Below are 22,632 nucleotides of genomic sequence, written 5' to 3'. Positions count from 1 at the left end.
AACTGCTGAGGGACTGAATTCCAGTGGCGAGTCCTTCTCCTTTTATCTCGGTTTACGAGTTTGTTCGAGTACCCATTGTTAATTAGCATCTGGGATGCTCGGTCGAGTTCGAGGTGTGTGTCCTGCCACGTCGAACAGTGCGAGAGGGCCCTCCTGACGAAGGCCCTGACGGTGGTGGTCTTGAACCGCGCAGGACACTCGCTATCACCATTCAGACAAAGTCCGAGGTTCGTAGCTTTGGCGACTACCGTTTACACCAAAGCTACGAACCTCGGACTTTGTCTGAATGGTGATAGCGAGTGTCCGCGCGGTTTTCAAGGACCACCCACCGTCAGGGCCTTCGTCAGGAGGGCCCTCTCGCACTGTTCGACGTGGCAGGACACAGACCTCGAACTCGACCGAGCATCCCAGATGCTAATTAACAATGGGTACTCGAACAAACTCGTAAACCGAGAAACTCGAGCCGCCCTTGACAAGTGGTACATGACGGAGGAAAGAGAGAAGGAACATTCCGCCCCCGGAGGATATCAACTTTTCTATAAAGCCTTCATGCACCACCAATACAAGGAAGAAGAAGCAGCCATGAAGAAAATAATAGAGGAACACGTCCGCCCCATGGAGGAGGAAAGAGTGTCCTCATTTATTTACTACAAGAATCGGCGTACGAAAGACCTCCTGATGAAGAACAACCCCTCCCCACCGGCAGGAGACCCCCTGAAGCAGTCCAACGTCGTCTACCGATTACGTATGCCCCGCCCCAAGGATGCCCTGGGATTTACATCGGCATGACGACGATGCGCCTGTCAAAAAGGATTTCCTGCCACGCCCAGGAGGGCGCCATTAGGCAGCACGCCCTTGCAGTACACCGCAGAAACATCACGAGAGACGACATCGTCAGGAATATTAAGATCATCGGGAGAGCACCTGACCCACGACGTCTGCGTCTCCTAGAAGCGCTGCTCATCCTCGAGGAAAAGCCTCCCCTCAATACCACCCAAGAAGCGTTCCTGATACGACGTGTGTGAGGAGGATCACACCCCTCTCCCTAACGAAAGTACCAGCGCGCATGGAACGAACACCGGACATGAGAATAATACCAGGGGTGACGTCACGCAGGTAGAAGCCAATCAAGAGGCTCCCGGTGATACCCCCTACCTGAAAAGGTCTGCAAGACTCGTCAACGCCCGCCGTATGAGTCACCTTCCCGGGAACCAATAAAAACTCGACCTACCGGAGAAGTGCTCTGACCGTACTGGAGAGCTCGCAACACCACGATAAAAGGAGAAGGACTCGCCACTGCACTTACGGGCTGCTCTGTGAGCAAGAGCCCGTGCTGACACAAGGTCAGCTAAATCAAAAACAACAAAACAACACTGCACTTATTACGGGCTGCTCTGTGAGCAAGAGCCCGTGCTGGCACAAGGCCAGCTTAATCTTAAACAACAACAACACTGCACTTCTATTTTACGGGCTGCTCTGTGAGCAAGAGCCCGTGCTGGCACAAGGCCAGCTTAATCTTAAAAAACAACAACACTGGAATTCAGTCCCTCAGCAGTTATCGCTTGATAATGTCCTGTCGATCAGGAGGAAACGTCGCGTTAGAGAGAGAGAGAGAGAGAGAGAGAGAGAGAGAGAGAGAGAGAGAGAGAGAGAGAGAGAGAGAATTGTATAAGCAATAATAAATCAAATGACTCAACCGAATTTTACCATGCCCTTTGGTGCGTTGCTCGCCAGTCTAAGCAACAACGAGAAAGCCGTCATCAGAAAGATAGAGAAGACTCTTTATAAGATTAATAGTGCTGAAGCAGCAGTCATTTTTAACAAAACATGTCTACGAGAGGTTCTCCTTCCGAAATATTATTATTATTATTATTATTAATCAAGCTTCCAAAGAATATTATGGTGTTCTTTTGAAAAAATATAACGGAACGTGAAGGGAAATGCAGGAGAGAGAGATCAATTATTATTACAAAATATAAATTAAAATATCAATGAATAATTAGGTAAAAATGTAAGTAAATCATTAAAATACCAGAATTGTACTAGGGTTAAGCAATGCAAACATCTCCGCTTGTATATCTAAAGTTCTAATTGCACGATGTCCTCAGTAAGAAGACTGTTCTATCCACAGTCAAAACTGTTTGAGGAGGAATGGAGGACCCCTGGAACTTCTGAGAAGTTTCCCTATAAGCAAGTTTGAAACTTGACAGTTAGATACGAGGAGGCGTTTTACGTCTATGGTTCAGTGGAAAGGGGAAAGTTACTCACATCACATGTGTTGCTGTAGATGAAATCACACACGCACAGACACACTGCAGACCGCATGTCCATCGGACTAGATCTCTATAACAAAAAACCCTCTCTCTCTCTCTCCCTGTTTACGCAACATATTAATAGCTGTTTGTGAGATTATTATCTTCGCTAGGCTGTGTCAGTGTCGTGCTTTCTCTAACTGGCGATGTTGTTTACGAAGAGTAAATTTATGAATAATTTGATAGAATTGGTTCCCCGGGGTGGTGTACTGGACTTGTATTTATCGCTTACCCTGGGAGTAAGCCTAGAAACTACTTTGCTGTTGTTGGGGGTTAGGAAAGGTCTACGGTAGACCCTAAAAAGGTCTGAAAAAGGCACTTTGCGTTCAATTAAAGATACAGGAATCTTAGGATACGGTATTTATGATTTATTTGATAGAATGAAAATGTAAAATATAAATAATTTGCATATTAAACAGTACAGAAAAATTATAGAATATAGAATATTTATTTTAATTTTCTCTGGAGAAACGTTAATAGGCTGGAGATCGGATCACGCCCTGTTACAATAGTCGATTATATACCCGAAATCTTTTGCATTTTACAGGTACTAAGTTTTACTTAAGAATTTCCACGGGTCCGTCGTTAAATGGAATGGAATATTATTAAATTTAGGCCAAAGGCCAAGCGGTGGGACCTACGAGGTCATTCAGCACTGAAAAGGAAATTGACAGAAAGCCTACATAGCTCCGCATGAGGTGCACTGACGACACTATAGTACCCCCAAGATCGATTGAGTGGCTTTTTTATGTATCAAAGAATTTTGTATATCTTTGTGTGTTGTCTGTCTATTTTATATGCATTTTTTCATTCCATCTTCTTTTGTTTAATCTCTACTTTCCCGAATTCTGGTTCATTTGTTTTCGTGTTTTCTGGTCAGCGGAGCGGAGAGACGAGATATTTGGAAGTCTGGAAATCTGGAATCATTGTCTCAGTTCCAGAAATCCTCAGTTCCAGAGGATTTCGTGCAATTGGAACTTCTTCAGAAGTTCGATCGGAGATGCAATGAGTTACTACACTAATGCAAATTTTTATCATATTTAATATTTTACTTAAAGTTTTGTCTGTTACTTCTTGCCAGTGAACACCATAATATTCTTTAGAAGCTTGAATTTCAAGTCAGTGGCCCCTTTGGTGGATGAATTCCATATGAATAGGGTTTTTCATCTTCTGAATAATAATAATAATAATAATAATAATAATAATAATAATAAATAATAAGAAGAAAAGAAGAAGAAGAGGATGGAATATGCCAGTGGAAATTGTACCCATAATCATAGGAGCACTAGGCACGATCCCAAGATCCATGAAAAGGAATCTGGAAAAACTAGAAGCTGAAGTAGCTCCAGGACTCATGCAGAAGAGTGTGATCCTAGAAACGGCGCAAATAGCAAGGAAAGTGATGGACTCCTAAGGAGGCAGGATGCAACCCGAACCCCACACTATAAATACCACCCAGTCGAATTGGAGGACTGTGATAGACCAAAAAAATAAAAAATAATTAAAATAAAAATAATAATAATGTCAAGTCAATGGCCCCTTTAGAAACCTAGTTTCATATGAATAGGGTTCACCTCCTGAATAATAATAATAGTAGTAGTAGTAATAATATAATAATATTTTATTGAAAATAATGGCAGAATTCACAGAATTGATTTTGTACAATAGTTCTTTCAAATTCTCCTTATGATTTTTCTTTCTGGCACGCTGCCGGTATATAAAGCAGCTGTTCCAATGTTCATCGTGCTGTAGGTCGTCAACGGAAATTTCGGGCGGCGGGATGGTGTTATCAAAAGCAAAAACTGGTTATCAGGGACAGGCTGGGGTCGTCAACAGTACAGGTGGGTTTCGTAGGGGGTGGGGAACAGGCCGTAGTCGTCAGGGGTCTATCCGGTATTTCTTGTTATTTCTCTTTTCTGGTTTCAAGGCGTCTACATGTTTCGGCACCTCGTTGGCCATCTTCGGACGGGATCGCTGAGTGCAATGGTTTTCTCTGTGTCAGATGTATTCACGCTATTTATTGCATTCGGTTGGCTTGAAAGAAACGGGTACCTCACTTTCATTGGGCAATACCTGTGACGTACGAGCGATGTCATCAGGGGGCCCGTTGCTGGTTGCTGTCCTCTTCGTGGCGGCCAGCCTCATCCTATTGGTGATGGTGGAGGTCCCCTCGAAGGGGCGTGCTACCAGGTCGTCCTCAGGGCGGGGCGAAAGCTTGAGCTGCGATCACCTCAGGGTTACAGGGACGTCCTCAGGATGAGAGCTAATGCCTTCTATCATCCTCAGGATCCCCTCTGGTGCGATGGTCGTGTGGGGCGGTGTCTGCTGCTCTCCTGACGGCGTGGGGAGGAGGAAGGTCTCCTGTGTGATGTTTAAAACTGGGCTTCTCCCTCCCGATGTGCAGCGTTCTAAGATTCGCAAACGCCGTAGATCGGGTGCCTGGTCGATAAACCTCGAAGTTACCGACGATGTCGCTGCGTCGGATTCTTTTATTATGGGCAGTCCTTGCATTGATTAAATACCCGCTCCCTTCCTGCGCGTGACAGGAGATCCTCTTGGAAGAGGCGCATTGACTCATCCCGATGTAAGTTCCGAGCATCCTCGGATTGGGCACGTGTATCTGTAATGACGTTCGTCCTCTTCAAGGGATCCTGCAAACGGTGCGGGGTTATTTTTCATAATAAGACTGCATGTTTTTTTACTTGTATAAAAATATGATCAAGTTGATCTGCTTGTTGGTGGGGTCGGTCGGAGAAAAACGTGATTCCTGATATTTGCCCGTAGGGCTCGCCTCGTCTTCTTTATACCGCCGATGGAAGGTGCCTTGTAGAAAAAAAATTAATTTCTGCTGGGGGTCCTGGCGGGGTTCCTGAGGTACCATTTCTTCCATGCTCTTCCTGAAGACGTTCTGGATGCTTCGGGTGGTGGGGTCCGTTGTTACTAGGGACCCTGGGCTGCACGTTCCATCTCCTTATGGGTGTCTGCCCATGTTGAACAATGGGAAAGAGCTCTCCTGACGTAGGCGCGATGGTGGTGTCCTTATAGCCCGTCAGGCATTCACTCTCGCCGTTCAGACACATTCCCAGGTTCGTGGGCTTCGTGTAAACCCGTTGTAGCGAAACGCAACCTCCTTCTGTTCAACCAGGGACGTCCAGGAAGGGAAGACGGCCATCACGGCTATATTCGATGGTAAAGCGTAAACGGCTGTTGGTGTGGAAGGCTTGACGTATTTTCCTCGTCCTCCTCCCTCGTTCCTGCTTGGATGAAAAGTGTCATCTATATACTTACGTATATAGATGGTTCCTAATGCTCTAAAGACACGCTCCTCCACCATGCCCATGTAAAAGTTCGCAAACAGGGACCCCGAGGGGGGATCCCATCGATACACCATCGATTTGTAAGTACATATGGCCATGGTGGTTAATGAAGGGAGCCTTCTTTGGCGCATATTTCCAGCAGAGAGCGAAGGCGTGTTCGGGGATATTCAGCCGGGTCGGTGGGATGGGTCTCTGTAGACACGTTCAAGGATCATTTCGATGGTTTCATCAACAGGAACGTTAGTAAAAAGCGACTCTACATCCATCGATGCAATACTGCCTCAGGGGGCGCGGATCTTAAGGTTTGCAGAAACTCCGCAGACGACTTCAAACTATGTGTGGGGATGTAGGGGGTGAGAATAGTATTTAGTTGTTTAGCAAGTGGTATGGGGTGCTGGTATTGGCTAATGATAGGTCTAAAGGGTTTTCCATGTTATGAGTTTCACATTACCGTAGATGTACCCGAGGGTTGTAATCTCCAGAAATACTAGAGAGGTGTAAGCGTTAGTGGCTGCGTTGACAGTTTCTATGATTCTATTGGCTTCGCGTTTAATGTCGTCTACGGGGTTCTTAGTAATACGTCGAAACTTAGTGGTATCCGGCGAGGATCTCGTCGATTTTTTTGTCTATATTCGGTAGTCTTGATAAGTACTAGGGCTGCGGTCTTTTCGCGGCTCTGACGGTGATGTCTTCGTTTCTCTCAAGCTTTTAGCAGCATCCCGTAGACGGCGATCGGACGAGTCACTTTTATAAGTTCCTCGGTCTGTAAGGGTTTTCTGCTAAGAGGAGAGGTTGAAAGGGCGTTCGGTGGTGTGTACATTCCCAAGGCTTTATTGTTTCATTATCGTCTCGTAAGATATTCTATCTCCATCCTTTTATTAAGGGGACGGGGGCGAGAGATGAAGTGGCAATTCAGGCCTTTCTTGAGTATGTCCTCTTCTTCAGGGGAGGGGTGTAGGTGGTCAAGTTAATATATTTGTCATGTTCTTGCGGCAGGCGTATTTTACCTCCATTAAGGTTAATTAGTTTTCTTGTAATGGTCTTCTGTTTCTTCAGGGCATCTTTCTCCTCCATACGTTTCAGGCAGTCGGACGATGTCTTGATGGTACTGCCACTGGTGTTGGGAGGGCGTTGCTGCTAGTGCCATCATTATTATCCCCGGCATCCGAGGGGGCTGCTACAGGATTCATACCGCGAATTTCATCCCATTTTACGAAGAGTTGCGCCCTTTCATTTATGAGCGTGGCTTTCTCTTGCTCTTTGGATTCTAGTTCTTGCTGCAGGCGGCTCCTCCTAAAGCTTTCGCATGCCGCGGGGTGCTGTTGCGTTTGTAGGGTCTGCATGCCGGATAGTTTGTGTACGCTGGAAAACAGACCTTCTTTCAAACAAGTTTATTGAAAATAATGGCAGAATTCACAGAATTGATTTTGTACAATATTCTTTTCAATTCTTCCTTATGATTTTTCTTTCTGGCACGCTGGTATTATAAAGCAGCTGTCCAATGTTCATCGTGCTGTAGGTCGTCCACGGAAATTTCGGGACGGGCTGGTGTTTGTCAAAGCAAAACTGTTATCAGGGACAGGCTGGGGTCGTCAACAGTATACAGGTGGGTTTCGTAGGTCGGGACAGGCCGTAGTCGTCAGGGGTCTATCCGGTATTTCTTGTTATTTCTTCTTTTCTGGTTTTCAAGGCGTCTACATAATAATAAATAATAAATAATAATAATAATATAATAATAATAATATAAAAAATAATAATATAATAATAATAATAATATAATAATAATGTCAAGTTACTGACTCCTTTGGAGACCTAGTTCCATATGAATAGGGTTCAGTCTTTTGAATAATAATAATAATAATAATAATAATAATAATAATAATAATAATAATAAAGTGGTTATATATATATATATATATATATATATATATATATGTATATATATACATATAAATATATTATATATATATATATATATATATATATAATTTGCTTTAAGAATCGTGAGAGAGCCAGCTTGATAAAAGAAAGTGTGTTTTTGCTTAGTCAGACCATTGCAGCGTGGAATGTTTTCTTTAAAAAAAAAAAAACTTTATTTTGATTTTCTATTATGCATGTATAGGTACCTGAAAACACTATTGATTTGAGTATTAATACTATTATCATAAAAATAAGTGTGTGTGTGTGTGCATATGAGTGAAGAAGTTCATATGTGCATTTTGACATTACACAAATTTATGACTCTTCAAAAAGACCGTGATTTTGTCGGCTAAAATCTTGACGAAACTTCAACCAGGATCGTTGGCCAATCGTCTTTGCCTCAGTAAGCTCTATTTGTCACCTGCCGCGTGATTTGTCACATTTCTGATTGGCTCCGGTCGGCTGAGTTGCCAATTCATGTTTTTTTATCTTTATTTATTTCGCTTTTTTTTAATATTACTGGATTTTCCCCGGTCGTATGAGAAAGGGTTCCCGCGTGCGTTCTGTACCACAATGTTCTTTGCGGCGTCCCTTAGGCACCCCAGCTACAACCCCTTTCATTCCTTTTACTGTGCCTCCGTTAATCTTCCTTTCCTCAACCCTTTCCTTTCAGCGCTCGATGACCTCACCAGAGGTCCCAGAGCTGGCTGGGACTTTGAGATAAGCTGTCAAAATCTTGCCTGAAACTGCTGCTTGATTCTCACCCTACGAAGAAATGATTTATTTGAGAGAGTTTCACAAATTGTAGTTTTCCCATATTTCTAAGAAGTCTGTCATAACTAAGACAAGTATCAGGCTGTGGTTTTACAGACAGACGTAGCTAGTTATTATTGTTATTATTATTATTATTATTTGCTCTATCACAGTCCTCCAATTCGACTGGGTGGTATTTATAGTGTGGGGTTCCGGGTTGCATCCTGCCTCCTTAGGAGTCCATCACTTTTCTTACTGTGTGCGCCGTTTCTAGGATCACACTCTTCTGCATGAGTCCTGGAGCTACTTCAGCGTCTAGTTTTTCTAGATGCCTTTTCAGGGATCTTGGGATCGTGCCTAGTGCTCCTATGATTATGGGTGCTTCTTTTTAAAATTTTTATTAGTTTTTGTACTCTGCGTTTTTAAAATTTTTATAAGTTTTTTTGCACTGTGTTTTGACGTTCACATCAGTTTTTGTGCTCTATGTATTGAAAATTTTCAAGTAAAAATATTTTTATAATCACTATGCTTTTGTCTCAGTCTAATTCTGAGAAATGATAACTGTTTTGAAAAAAGTCAAACAAGGCTGTTTATTAAACTTTGTTCCGAAATGTGCACCAAGAAAAACAGACGTTAATTCTTTACTACAGTTTTGTAATTTTTCACAACATTTTCCCCGTTAGTCTATATATTGACGGTAAACACACCAACGCAATTTTTCGTGCTCAAGCAGAGAGTATCAGGTTTTAGCATTAGTTCATTATTTCCTTTTTTTAGCCCTGCTTGATACTTATCCATTTTTTCCCCCTCTTTCTCTTCAACTCTGGTGTCCCATGGTATTGCGACATCAATGAGTGATACTTTCTTCTTGACTTTGTCAATCAACGTCACGTCTGGTCTGTTTGCACGTATCACCCTATCCGTTCTGATACCATAGTCCCAGAGGATCTTTGCCTGATCGTTTTCTATCACTCCCTCAGGTTGGTGCTCGTACCACTTATTACTGCAAGGTAGCTGATGATTCTTGCACAGGCTCCAGTGGAGGGCTTTTGCCACTGAATCATGCCTTTTTTTGTACTAGTTCTGTGCAAGTGTCGGGCATTCGCATTATTATTATTATTATTATTATTATTATTATTATTATTATTATTATTATTATTATTAATCAGGAGATGAAGAACAAGCCCACTAAAGGGGCTACTGACTTGAAATTCAAGTTTCCAAAGAATATTATGGTGTTCGTTAGAAAGAAGTAACAGAAGGTAAAATGAAATATAGAAAGAAAAGATCTCACTTATTAAAAAAAGCCAAAAATAAAATAACAAATAAACAGATCAAAATGTAAGTAAATTGTTGAAACAATGCGAACTGTATCGAATTCCCAATGATACAATCGTCACTAGTTGGCTTAGCGAAATTTTGATGGAAGTGAAAAATAAATAAATAAATAAAAATAAATCAAGGTTGACAGATCGGTGACAACAAATCGTTAAAATGAATTCGAAAGCTATATTATACAGGAAACCATTCAACCTCCCTTAGGCCCCTAGCTGAATGACCTCCTCGCCACAGGTCCCAGCGCTCTGCCTTGGAGAAGTCCCTCGAAGCGTCTCCATGACTCAGAGGTTTGTCCTTGGCAGATAGGCCCTAAAATAATAACCCAATCCTCTTAGGCTGTCAGAAGGGCGCCGGTGGTGTTATCACGACTTAAGTCTTCGGGTTAGAGCAGCAATCACTAGACGCTGGTTCGGTGCCATTTCGTAACACTGGTATCAGCCTGGCGCCATTGGCGGCGGGTGTTTATGATTTCGCGCGCGTAATTTTTATACAAAAAAAAAAAAAAAAAAAAAGGGAACATTTGCAAGTCGATAAAGATACGTAGACATAGATAGACATACAGGAGACAGATAATCATATATATAAAAAAATACTGGTGCAAGCCGATAGACACGTAGACATAGATAAACATAATGGCCACAGGTGTTTATAAAAGAAAAGAAACATTTGCAAGCCGATGAAGACACGTATAGACGAAGATAGACATGAAGGTCACGGGTATTTTTAAAGGTAAGAAACATTTGCAAGCCGCTAAAGATACGTAGACATAGATAGACATAGAAGAGACATTTAAAGGATTAAAAGAGAAACGGGTGCAAGTCGATAACGATGCGTAGACATATATAGACATAGATAGACATAAAGGAGACAGATAATCATATAAAAAAAGAAACAGCTGCAAGTCGATAAGGATACGTAGACATAGACAGACATAAAGGATACAGATAATCATATAAAAAAGACTCAGCTGCAAGCCGATAAGGATACGTAGACACAGATAGACATAAAGGAGACTGATAAAGATAGGTAGACATAAGTACGCATGCAGGAGACATGATCAAAAGGAACATTAGCAAGCTGATGAAAAGATTGGATTAAATTAAACTTTCTTATTCTATTTATCTCCTTCTCTCTACAGTCCTTCAACGTCCGCCGGGGAAGCCTGGCGGACAAACTGAAGATGTTCGACGACGTGGCCAAGAACCATCAGGAGAGGATGACAAGTAACCCATTCCACAGCAGCTTCGACGCGACGAAGGCGCCCAGGAGGCTCTCCAAGGATGACCCCAATTACGGGAAGTAAGTCCCCCCCCCCCTTTTTTTAAATTTATTTCTTTTTTATTTATTATTTATCTTTATTTAATTGTATTTTTCTATATATATTTATATAAGTCTCCCCTGCTTTATGTATCCTTTTTATTTATTAATGATTTTATTGATTTAATTTCCCCCCTTTTTTAAATTTATTTATATTTTTTTATTTATTATCTATTTATCTTTATTTAATTGTATTTTTATTCATTTATTTATTTTATAAGTCTCCCCCTTTTTTATTTATTAATTATTTTATTCATTTTTTTATCTATTTATTTTATTTATTTATTTATCTATCTATTTATTTTGGGCAGGGGTGGTAGAGGGAGGGGTTTGTTTACGCGTTGGTTTTCGGTAATGATTCTCGAATTAAAAGAAAAAAAAGTGAGTTCGATGATTTTGTTAATGATTCTCGATTTCTTAAAGTAAGTTTGATGTTTTTGGTAATGGTCCTCGGATTGATTTGACCTTGTAATGTGAACCTAAAAGCATTGAAGAAGAGACTTCGTAAATGGTGTCTTAATAATCGTAAGTTGGCAATGGCGTCTGTTACAGTATACTTATCTCTATATACAGACAGGAATTATTGCCAACACTTCTTGACAAGCACACAATTCAAAACATTATTTATTTATTTACTTATTTATTATTGTTTTTCAAAAGATGGACCCCTCTTTACATGGAACAAGCCCACCAAAGGGGCCACTGACTTGAAATTCAAACTTCTTTTGGTTTTCAGTAATGATTCTCGCTTTTTTTTACTTTCTGGCTTTAGGTAATGATTCTCGCCTTTTTGTTTACTCTTAAGTAACGATTCGCACTTTTTTCTTACTTTTTAAGTAAGGATTCTCTCTTTTTTTTTTTTACTTCTTCTGGGTAATGATTCTTGCAGTTGTTTTGTACTTCTGTCTTTCCTTTTTTTTATCCTATGGATTGGACCCTCAAAATTTCAAGCATTTTAATCATTTACTTACATTTTTATATATTTATTTGTTCATCAATTTTATTCTTTTTAAATAAGTTGTCCACCTTTCTGTATTTTCCTTGACCTTCTGTTACTTCCCTCGAATAATAATAATAATAATAATAATAATAATAATAATAATAATAATAATAATAATAATAATAATAATAATAAGGAGAGAAAATATGCCCCGAGCATACGTATAAATAAATATACGTGCGTATACATACATAAACATTAAGTTAAATATTCCTCTCTACGTGTATGATTTTTCAGAAAACTGCGAAGCCATATTTACGTTAACTTTAATAATAATAATAATAATAATAATAATAATAATAATAATAATAATAATAATAATAATAATAATAATTATTGTCGTTGTGGTGATCAGTTGCTGGATGACGACCTCCAAGTACCTGACCGTCTTCCCCTTCAATTGGGTTGAATACCTGGTTGCCGGACGAAGCTCCTCTGTTGCCAGAGGTTCCATTTACGTCGTTGTCGTTTAATCCTTCATTTCTTTCCATCATTGCTGAGTTTTGTTATTTAACCCATAGCTGGACCCTACCCCATCAGGGCTAGGTACTCATTTACAGTGAGTAGACTGAGGAAATATGGTAAAGATCCTTTCCCAAGGAATCAACGCCGAGGAGAGCGGTCACCCATCCAACGACTGACCAGAGCCAATGTTGCTTAACTTGACTTAATTCCATTGACGACCTAACCCACTCCTCCACGGCGCCACTAATAATCAACAAACCAATGCACGGACAATACATGAGACAGACTAAAGAACTAGCCAGCGATGACAATTGGCAATGGCTACAGAGGGGAGAGCTAAAGAAGGAAACTGAAGGAATGATAACAGCGGCACAAGATCAGGCCCTAAGAACCAGATATGTTCAAAGTACGATAGACGGAAATAACATCTCTCCCATATGTAGGAAGTGCAATACGAAAAGTGAAACCATAAACCACATAGCAAGCGAATGCCCGGCACTTGCACAGAACCAGTACAAAAAGAGGCATGATTCAGTAGCAAAAGCCCTCCACTGGAGCCTGTGCAAGAAACATCAGCTACCTTGCAGTAATAAGTGGTACGAGCACCAACCTGAAGGAGTGATAGAAAACGATCAGGCAAAGATCCTCTGGGACTATGGTATCAGAACGGATAGGGTGATACGTGCAAACAGACCAGACGTGACGTTGATTGACAAAATCAATAAGAAAGTATCACTCATTGATGTCGCAATACCATGGGACACCAGAGTTGAAGAGAAAGAGAGGGAAAAATTGGACAAGTATCAAGATCTGAAAATAGAAATAAGAAGGATATGGGATATGCCAGTGGAAATCGTACCCATAATCATAGGAGCACTAGGCACGATCCCAAGATCCTGAAAAGGAATCTAGAAAACTAGAGGCTGAAGTAGCTCCAGGACTCATGCAGAAGAGTGTGATCCTAGAAACGGCACACATAGTAAGAAGAGTGATGGACTCCTAAGGAGGCAGGATGCAACCCGGAAACCCACACTATAAATACCACCCAGTCGAATTGGAGGACTGTGATAGAGCAAAAAAAAAAAAAAAAAAAAAAAAAAAAAAAAAAAAAAAAAAAAAAAAAAAAAAAAAAAAAAAATAATAATAATAATAATAATAATAATAATAATAATAATAATAATAATAATAATAATAATAATAAACGAAAATACGATAAATGGCGACCGAGGACTTCGATCAAACCGACGTATACGTATATCGTCCGTAGCCATCCGGAGCCAAGAATGTCAAGTTGCCTAAAATATTCGTCTAATGGACTTACAATCCTCAGAGGCAGATAGGATGGGGCGTTATCAGCATGGTGAGTGACTCATGAGAGAGAGAGAGAGAGAGAGAGAGAGAGAGAGAGAGAGAGAGAGAGAGAGAGAGAGAGAGTCTCATCTTCGACAGCAAGTATCAAGCTTTCGCCTAGTACTACTACAACACACTTGAGAGACTTTCGTTTTAGAAACTGCGACGAGAAACTATAAGCTTAAATAATAATAATAATAGGTATATAAGAAGCTTTCCAAAGCAACGAACCACGAGTTAATGATTCCCGGGTAAATAAACTTCATCCTGAAAAGTGAAAAGGAGTGATTACGTAATCTCCCATATGCCATGGTGTTTTTCGTTAATGGCGGTCGTAGCTTACACAGCTGTTTGCTGTTATTTAACGTGTTATCATACCATATACGTCAGTCACCTCACTTTCAAGAGGTATATGTTATATTCTCTTTGATATTTGTTTAATCAGTAAATTAGCGAATAAATGACAGCACTCCACGACGCTTTATGAATTAACACCCTAGACCTATAGTCTTGTAAAAAGTTGCAAGACGAACCTTGTCAAATTGAAGTGATTTTATCCAAATCAAGACTAAAAAACGCAACCCCAAACTAAGGGAATGACTTAGGACCGTTTTTTAGCTTTTAGAATAAATATTACCAATGGGTTCAGTCTTCAGATACGGCAATAGTCCTTATCTTTATCCTATTATTTCATTTTCAAGTTTCCTCCCAAGTGCAGTTCTTTATGTATTATACTCTGTTGTTTTTTTTCCATCTTTCCATCCGCTTGTGGTGTTTTCGCATGGTAACACTGCGTCCCTGTCTTTAAATAGTTACGCTATGTGTAAGTTTTAGGTAAATAAAAGGATATCTGGGTGTTCATTTGGAACTGAAAAAGGGTTTTAATAATTTACTGTATGCGAATTACACCGTTGATATTTGAAATAGGATATTATTTAAAGCCCGGGACGCAGTGTTACCATGCGCAAATACCACAGGCGGATGGACGCTGTGACTAGCAACCTGAAAAATTCATAGATTATTGAAGTACTTCTAACAAATAATAAATATAAAAAGCACTTTGAGTGACACAGACACATGACACATCCCTTCCTCGTCGTCAAGAATAAGTTAGTCTAGTCACAGGATGGTGACACACACAGACACTTTTGCGAAGAGGAGTATTTTACAAATTTACAACCAATTCTGGGTGTGTTCTGGGAATCTTGACCTACAATTGCCGTTACAATACGTTCTTTCAAATTTGACCCCCATCATATCTGGCATGCCATTGACCCTAAGGGAGCTGGGGACATATATATTACGCACGACACTCAGGAGGCACATTCTGGGATTGTACCGAGAGTGAAAAACTCGTGGACGAAGAAGCGTCTCTGTACACAGTCACTGCGAGAGATTTTTAAAATAACCGTTATATTTTCTAAAATCTGAACTTTTGTCGAGGTTACGAGGTCATTCGTTCTTTTGTACGTATTTACAGGCATGTTTAGAAAAGGAAAACGTGAATAATATTGATAGAATAGCGATTATAAGATTAAAACTTCCGTGCTATGATTGTGAGTCTATACCGCGTATACCTTAGACCGACAGATTTAAAAAAAAATAACGGACATTCTTTAATCAATTCCTTTCGGTGTTATTAAGATCATACGTTATTTTGTGCGTATTTACAGGCCTGTTTAGAAAATTAAAACGTGAATAATATTAATAGAATAGCGATTATAAGATGAAAACTACCGTGCTATGAGCGTGTGTGTGTGTGTCTGTGTGTGTGTGTACCTTAGACCGATGCTAAGCTCCGTAATGATTTAACGTTCACGCGGAGAGTCGTGTGAGATCTTTTCACAGTCTTGAACTGTTACAATGCACAGTCATGCTGTTCACGTTCTCGATATTCTTAGGCGGACTGTTCGCCCCTGTTCATCATGCGTCTGTCCAGCCGAACATTCAAACAAAAGAAAAGCGGACGGCTTAAACAAACGAAGCTCTGGCTTCCTACTGCAGTTGCAAAGCGGAAGAAGCAATTTGTTTACGCGCCAGCTGATATGAAGATCGAGTTGCGCACTATTTTTATTTATTCTTTTTTATTTGTTTTTAGCGTGATGGGTTTAGGATCGTATGTCTCAAGGGCCGAGGCGTCGTAAATACTGTACTACAGACACCTGTTCCAATAGGCGGCGGAAGTGACGTCATAGGAATGTCGGACCCCCTTCTGTTAACCGTTGGATTTCTGCTAGTTTTGTAGACCTATACCTTATATATATATATATATATATATATATATATATATATGTATATATATATATATATATATATATATAGATATATATATATATATATATATATATATATATATATATATATATATAGCCTTTCCTTCTGTTGGCATTTTAATGGCGCCTCTGTTTTTTTTTTTTTTGTGGTTCCATTGTTATATCTCTCTCTCTCTCTCTCTCTCTCTCTCTCTCTCTCTCTCATCATGAAACCGAAACAATCATTATTCCAATATTATTGTTTTATTATTATTAATTTAGATAATATACCCCACTCATATAGAACAAGCCTACAGGGGCACTGAATTATTATTATTATTTATTATTATTATTATTATTATTATTATTATTATTATTGATCAGGAGATACCTTATTCATAGAACAAGCCATACAGGGGCACTGAATTATTTTATTATTAGTTTATTATTATTATTATTATTTTATTATTATTAGTATTATGATCAGGAAATAAACCCTTATTCATATGGAACAAGCCCATAAAAGGGGCCACTGACTTGAAATGAATGAACAAATTAAAGAATAAATTGATAAGAATGTTGAGTAAATAATAAAACAGTGCTCAGATATAAACCACAAACAGCATTTCCTTATTACAGTTTGGAGCAATATTTCGATTACGTCCACCAACAGAACATGTCCCTACCCCCAACCCACCACAACCCCAACAAAAACAAAACCCACATTCAAAAGGTCGTATAGTCCCAACCATTGCAAAGTAAACCGCGATTACATACAGTAAAAAAAACAAGAATAAAATATAAAAAAAGAGGCAGTCTTTGTCGGTACTCTCGTAAGGTCTCCACAATGTCACTGGTTATATTAAGATTTTTATTTATTTATTTATTTATTTTATACAGTTGGAATTTAAAGTTTGGTCTATTTTTTTTTATTTTGGGTATCAAGGCGTTTTTCCATGATTTAAACTTTTTTTACATATTATATATATATATATATATATATATATATATATATATGTATGTATATATGTATATAAATATATATATTTTTTTATATATATATATATATTACACATACGTATGTGAATGTATGTGAATGTATAAAGTATATGAAACGTTTACGGATTTGCCGTCAACTGCAATACTTCCATGTGTTTATATATGCCAAACGTTTAACAGATTTAGATATACCAAAACCGAGTTCCCTTTCCTGCGGTTTTTATGACCAAAACGTTTTCCGTTTCCCGATTTTTTTTATTTGTCGGAAACGTTTCGCGGGTTTTCCCTTCATTCCAGTGTTTCCAAACGTTTACAAAAACTCGAAAGTTAACGTACCAACTATTATAAAAGCCTGTACTCTAGTTCATTAAAGATCTATTGTTTATATAACCGTGACGAATGAAGAAGGTGAAGGACGTCTCGTTCATTCTAGTTGGTCGATGCGCTACTGTTTTCTACCCGTGAATATAAATACTATAAAAACGTTCTAATCACCGTACCGTACCTCCGTTCCAGGGCTGCCATTCGTACGATAATTATCGTACATGTACGATTAATCAGCCTCTGGTACGATATACGATACCAGATCCAACTATCGTACATTTTATACGATAATTCTGGCATTTGTTTATTTTCAGATGATTAAAAAGCATTTTTTTCAAGATTAAATGTTTCTAATTGAAAATTATGAAAATGTAAAGTGACAATTTCCCATAGGATATGTAGATAATTGTGTTTTGAGATTATTGAGATAGGTAGGTTAATTGTATTGGTACCGTGTGTATTTTCTTCACCCTCTACTCAATTACCAATAGCCGGGAGGTCATCTTATCGCTGACCCCTTTTAAGAGATACATGAGACCATATTCTCTCTCTCTCTCTCTCTCTCTCTCTCTCTCTCCGTGGAACGAGGCAATTATGCTGATATTGTAAACATCCGATCCAAATGATCTGAGTGGGGATAATTTTGTTGTGTACGGTCAGTCTCTCCCTCTCGAATCCTGACTGCGAGATTGTTCAGTAAGATCATTAATTTTAAGAAAAAAATACGAAATAGTTTAAATACACAAACTGTTAATGGTGCTTTATTGGCCTCTGAGTGTATGAAAAACCAGGAGTCCTGTGTTATGTTTACGCCATCCAAAGACATGCTTAGACGTAGGGTGACCAGGGATCCTCCTTTTGAACCCTTTGTCCTCCATCCTCCGTAACCTTAAGGAGGACGTAAATTTGCCCCGCTTTCTTGGGATGCGAGATATATCCATTCGGCCACTGCCATTCAGTCTTGATGGCAGATAGCAAACGGTTTTTACTATGGTAGTAATATTAAATCCAAGCTTGACAAGCTAAATTTCAACTGAAAAATAAGCTTGTTTTCCCCAGCTAGCCCTCAGAGGTTGCGTTGGAAATGCAAGAAATAAACCTCTAGGCAATCAAGCTGAGAACACAAATGGGTTTTATATGTAGTACAGGAATTTCAGTAAAATCAATTTTTTTTTCTTTTTGTTAGCAGTAAAAGTTACTGTATCTATGCAGCTCTCTCTCTCTCTCTCTCTCTCTCTCTCTCTCTCTCTCTCTCTCTCTCTCTCTCTCTATATATATATATATATATATATATATATATATATATATATATATATATACAAACATGTGAGGTGTCCTCCTTTTTGGAAATTTAGAAATGGCCACCCTACTTAGACGTTTAAAAAAAAACAGTTCACGGCTGTATGATAATGCAGCCTATAGTAAAAACAATTTAACTATAATTTTGGTAAAGAACATTTTCTTTAATTTGGTTTATTGTTTTGCTATGCACAATGTATGATGTAGGGTTTCAGTTCATATATTTATTCTCTGTAAAATGTCACATTGTTTTTTTTATAATGAGACAGTAGAGTTTGTATAAAAGATATTCATGTATTTATTTTGATACCAAGAAATGTTGTTGATTACTGTAGAGCATAGTATAATGATAAAAGATACGATATTTTTTCACATGCATACGATATATTTTGCGATAATTTTGGAGAAAAAACGATAATTTTAAACCGTCTGTACGATAAGTTGGTCATGAAAATCTGGCAGCCCTGCTCCGTTCAGTCACCTCCCTTCTTCCATCCAGGCCGGTGGCGGGCAGCCTCTCGGAGAAGCGAGGTTTGAAAGCGGCCAAGCACGTCAACGCCGAGGTAGTCCTACTCTGCGACATGATCTACCAAGAGGGGCAGCAGTTCGAGGACGGGACGGCTGTGATATCCTTCGGGGAGCTGTTCCAGGTATACGCAGAACTGTGGCATTGTTACGGGAAGAAGGGAAATGGACGACGTTAAGTATATACGAATGTGGATGCAGGAGTAGGAAGAGAATGAATGGAAAGGGGCTTTACAGCTATCTTTCGTGACCTCAGGAATTAGGACGTTCAGGATTGCCTACAGTACACCGTGCTGAGATGGCAGAAAATAGCAACTAGGTCTCTAAAACAGATGCTTTTGGAAGCTGGGAGTTGAGAATAAGTTGTGGGATACTTTGAATTTTGTATGAGGAAGTAGATATTGTCACCAAGGAAATGACATTAGGAATAGTTTGAATGGAGGAGGAGGAGGAGGAGGAGGAGGAGGAGAGAGACGAGAGAGAGAGAGAGAGAGAGAGAGAGAGAGAGAGAGAGAGAGAGAGGTGTGAGGTGACTGATGCAAGAATAAATGGAGACAATATGATATGAGTTTGTTTATTCTTGTGACTAGGCAAAGTGTAAATACATAAAATGCTTGCATGTATATGTATATACAAACATAAATATATCATATATTATCACACACATATATAAAATTATATATATTGTTTACATGTGTAAGTACATTGGCAAATAAGCAGAGAGTGAGAGAGAAACAGCACCTGCTTGACGCATATCGCATCTCTCCTCTTTCAGATCTACACCAGGATCTCCAATAAGGTAGTAGGGATGCTTCTGCGCGCTCGCAAGCACGGCCTCCTTGACTTCGAGGGCGAGACTCTCTTTCAGGTAGGTCTCTGGTTTTCGTTTTCCTCTTATATATATTACATCGAGGAAGAGGATAGATTAAATGGATAATGATGACGTCAGAGACGCCAGAAAATTCAATCTACCAATTTGTATGTAGTTTTCCAAGACGATAACATATTTCGTAATTTGTAATTGCTACCAAAAATACCGTCACTTCATTTATTATTATTATTATTATTATTATTATTATTATTTATTATTATTATTATTATTATTATTGAGACCGTGGGGAGAACTACCATTTGTATTTGTTTATCATTTAATTCAGTCAGCGATTCATCTACTTTTAAAAAATAGTTTATTCACTCTGTGATCCATCGTTCCGATAATATTCTCAGCAGTTATGTGCGATAAGTGACCTCTTGATTTTAAATACCCATTGGGTATTTACGAACTGGCAAGGTCAAGCGAGAGCTTATATCGAATACCCTTCGACGTGTTGCTGTGGTTATTGAAGGTGATTTTAACAATGGGACATAATCACAATGAGGGTGGTTGAACAGTCTATCCAATTGTCCGGTGTCGTAATCTCTCTCTCTCTCTCTCGAAATTCTACTCAAGAGATAATAACTGTATTTATTATGCAAGAGGATATTGCAGAAACAAAAAGGAGAAAATTGCAGATTCAGACACAAATGAATAATTATGATGAAGGAAGATCAAATATTATGTTGGAAAAGTTGGATTTTTTAATGTCAGAATTTCTGGAAATGAAAAAAAGAACAACATACCAGAACAGGAAAGAGACATGGGAAAATCCTTATTACTACCAGTATTAAATGAAGGAGAAAACACGCAAACCATCATAGTGATGAATGCGCAGGGTTTAGTTACGAGTAACTCAAAAAGAAAAATAGAGTACTTAGAAGAACTAACCCAAAATGAAAAGAAAATAGATATAATGAATATAAGTGAAACCTGGTATTCCCAAGAGACTGGGAATGATGATCAAATAAAAGGGTTCCAAACTTATAGATCAGATAGAAAAAATAGGAATCAAGGGGGAACCGCAATATATGGGAAAGACAAAAAACAAGGAAAAATATATGAGAAATATAGTAACTCAGAATGTGAACTAATAGCGGTAGAATTTGAATCTGAAAAATTGATGAACATAGTAATATATAGACCTCCTAATACTAAAGAGTTTGGCTTAATAATTGAAAAATTGGATGATATATGTAGAAATCACAAGGACTGGACTATTCTCCTATCTGGTGACTTCAACTTTCCTTTCGTAGAATGGAAAGAACGAATAGGAGATTGTGGTTGTACTTATACATATAAAAAAGAGAGTAATAGTAGTGCAGAAGATAAGAGGCAATTTGAAAAGCTATTAGATATGCTACTAGAATACAACATTCAACAAATAAATCACCTGCCAACAAGAAAGGAAAATACTTTAGACCTAGTATTTGTGAACGAGATGAATTATGTTAAAGAAATAATAGTTTATAATGCGAATATTTCAGACCATAATGTCATAGAATTAACAGTTTCATTCCAAAGCAAGTGAAAATAGAGATAAGCAAGAAATGAAAAAGTGGGAAGGATATGGAAAATACAAACTTCTACAGTAAAAATATAAAATGGTCAGAAATTAATGAAGAATTAAACAAAGATTGGGATAACATTTTCGTAAGTGATGACATAAGGGTAAATACGGAGATATTATATAAAATATTGGAGAAAATAGTGGAAAAATATATACCGAAGAAGAAAAATAAACATCATTCATGCATACCAAGAGACAGAAGGATCTTGTTCCAGAAAATCAGAAAGTGGAAAAAAGGTCTTGCAAAAAAAAAAAATGCATGGAAAGTTTATAGAACTAAAAAGTAAGATAGAAAAATGGCAGAACAAAAGAATTATACAATCAAAAGAAAATGAAAAACGGGACTTGGAAGAAAAAACCCTATTAAATATCAAGCAAAAAACCCCAAAACTATTATACTCATATGCGAAGAAAATGAATAAAAGAAGAATAGAAATAGGCCCTCTGAGAATTGAAGGGAGATTAACGAATGAAAAAAGGAAATTTGCAACATACTGGCAGACGATATAAGAGAGAATTCACCCCTAGAATAGAAATATAATGAAGATAATGATATAGAAGTAAGGGATGAAAATAGTGAATATTTAGCTGACATAGATATTAATGAAGCTGATATTGTGCAGGCTATTAATGAAATTAAAAAATGGAGCTGCTGCAGGGCCTGATGGAATTCCTGCTATTTTGTTAAAGAAAGTAGTTCATTCTATCGCAAAGCCACTTGCAATATTATTAAGACAAAGTGTAGATACAGGCAAGATTTATGATGAGCACAAATTAGCATATATTACCCCTACTTTCAAAAGTGGATCAAGACTAGAGGCAAGTAATTATAGGCCTGTGAGTCTAACATCACATATTATGAAAGTGTATGAAAGGGTAATGAAGAAAAATATTATGAAACATTTAATAAAAAATAATTTGTTTAATAAAGGACAACATGGTTTCGTACCCGGAAAAAGTACACAAACCCAACTGTTAGTCCACCGTGAGAACATATTCAAAAATATGAAAAGCGGA

General features: G+C 38.5%; 2 protein-coding genes across 14 annotated transcripts in view; both read left to right on the top strand.

The window, feature by feature from the left end:
* LOC135223840 (dedicator of cytokinesis protein 1-like) overlaps window positions 1–22,632 on the top strand; it is a 340,518-nt gene that overhangs the window by 71,236 nt on the left and 246,650 nt on the right. The window lies entirely within an intron of this gene.
* LOC135223838 (actin-binding Rho-activating protein-like) overlaps window positions 1–22,632 on the top strand; it is a 33,926-nt gene that overhangs the window by 6,993 nt on the left and 4,301 nt on the right. For both annotated transcript variants that reach the window (XM_064262708.1, XM_064262709.1), the window contains 3 exons: window positions 10,779–10,939; window positions 19,146–19,296; window positions 19,947–20,039. In XM_064262708.1, the coding sequence (XP_064118778.1) occupies window positions 10,779–10,939; window positions 19,146–19,296; window positions 19,947–20,039 (405 nt within the window). The remainder of the gene's footprint in view (window positions 1–10,778; window positions 10,940–19,145; window positions 19,297–19,946; window positions 20,040–22,632) is intronic.

This window comes from Macrobrachium nipponense, chromosome 10, assembly GCF_015104395.2.
Source record: "Macrobrachium nipponense isolate FS-2020 chromosome 10, ASM1510439v2, whole genome shotgun sequence".
In the NCBI taxonomy this organism is placed as follows: domain Eukaryota; kingdom Metazoa; phylum Arthropoda; class Malacostraca; order Decapoda; family Palaemonidae; genus Macrobrachium; species Macrobrachium nipponense.
The sequence above is the reverse complement of the archived record's forward strand: the minus strand, read 5'-3'. Positions and strand labels throughout refer to the sequence as shown.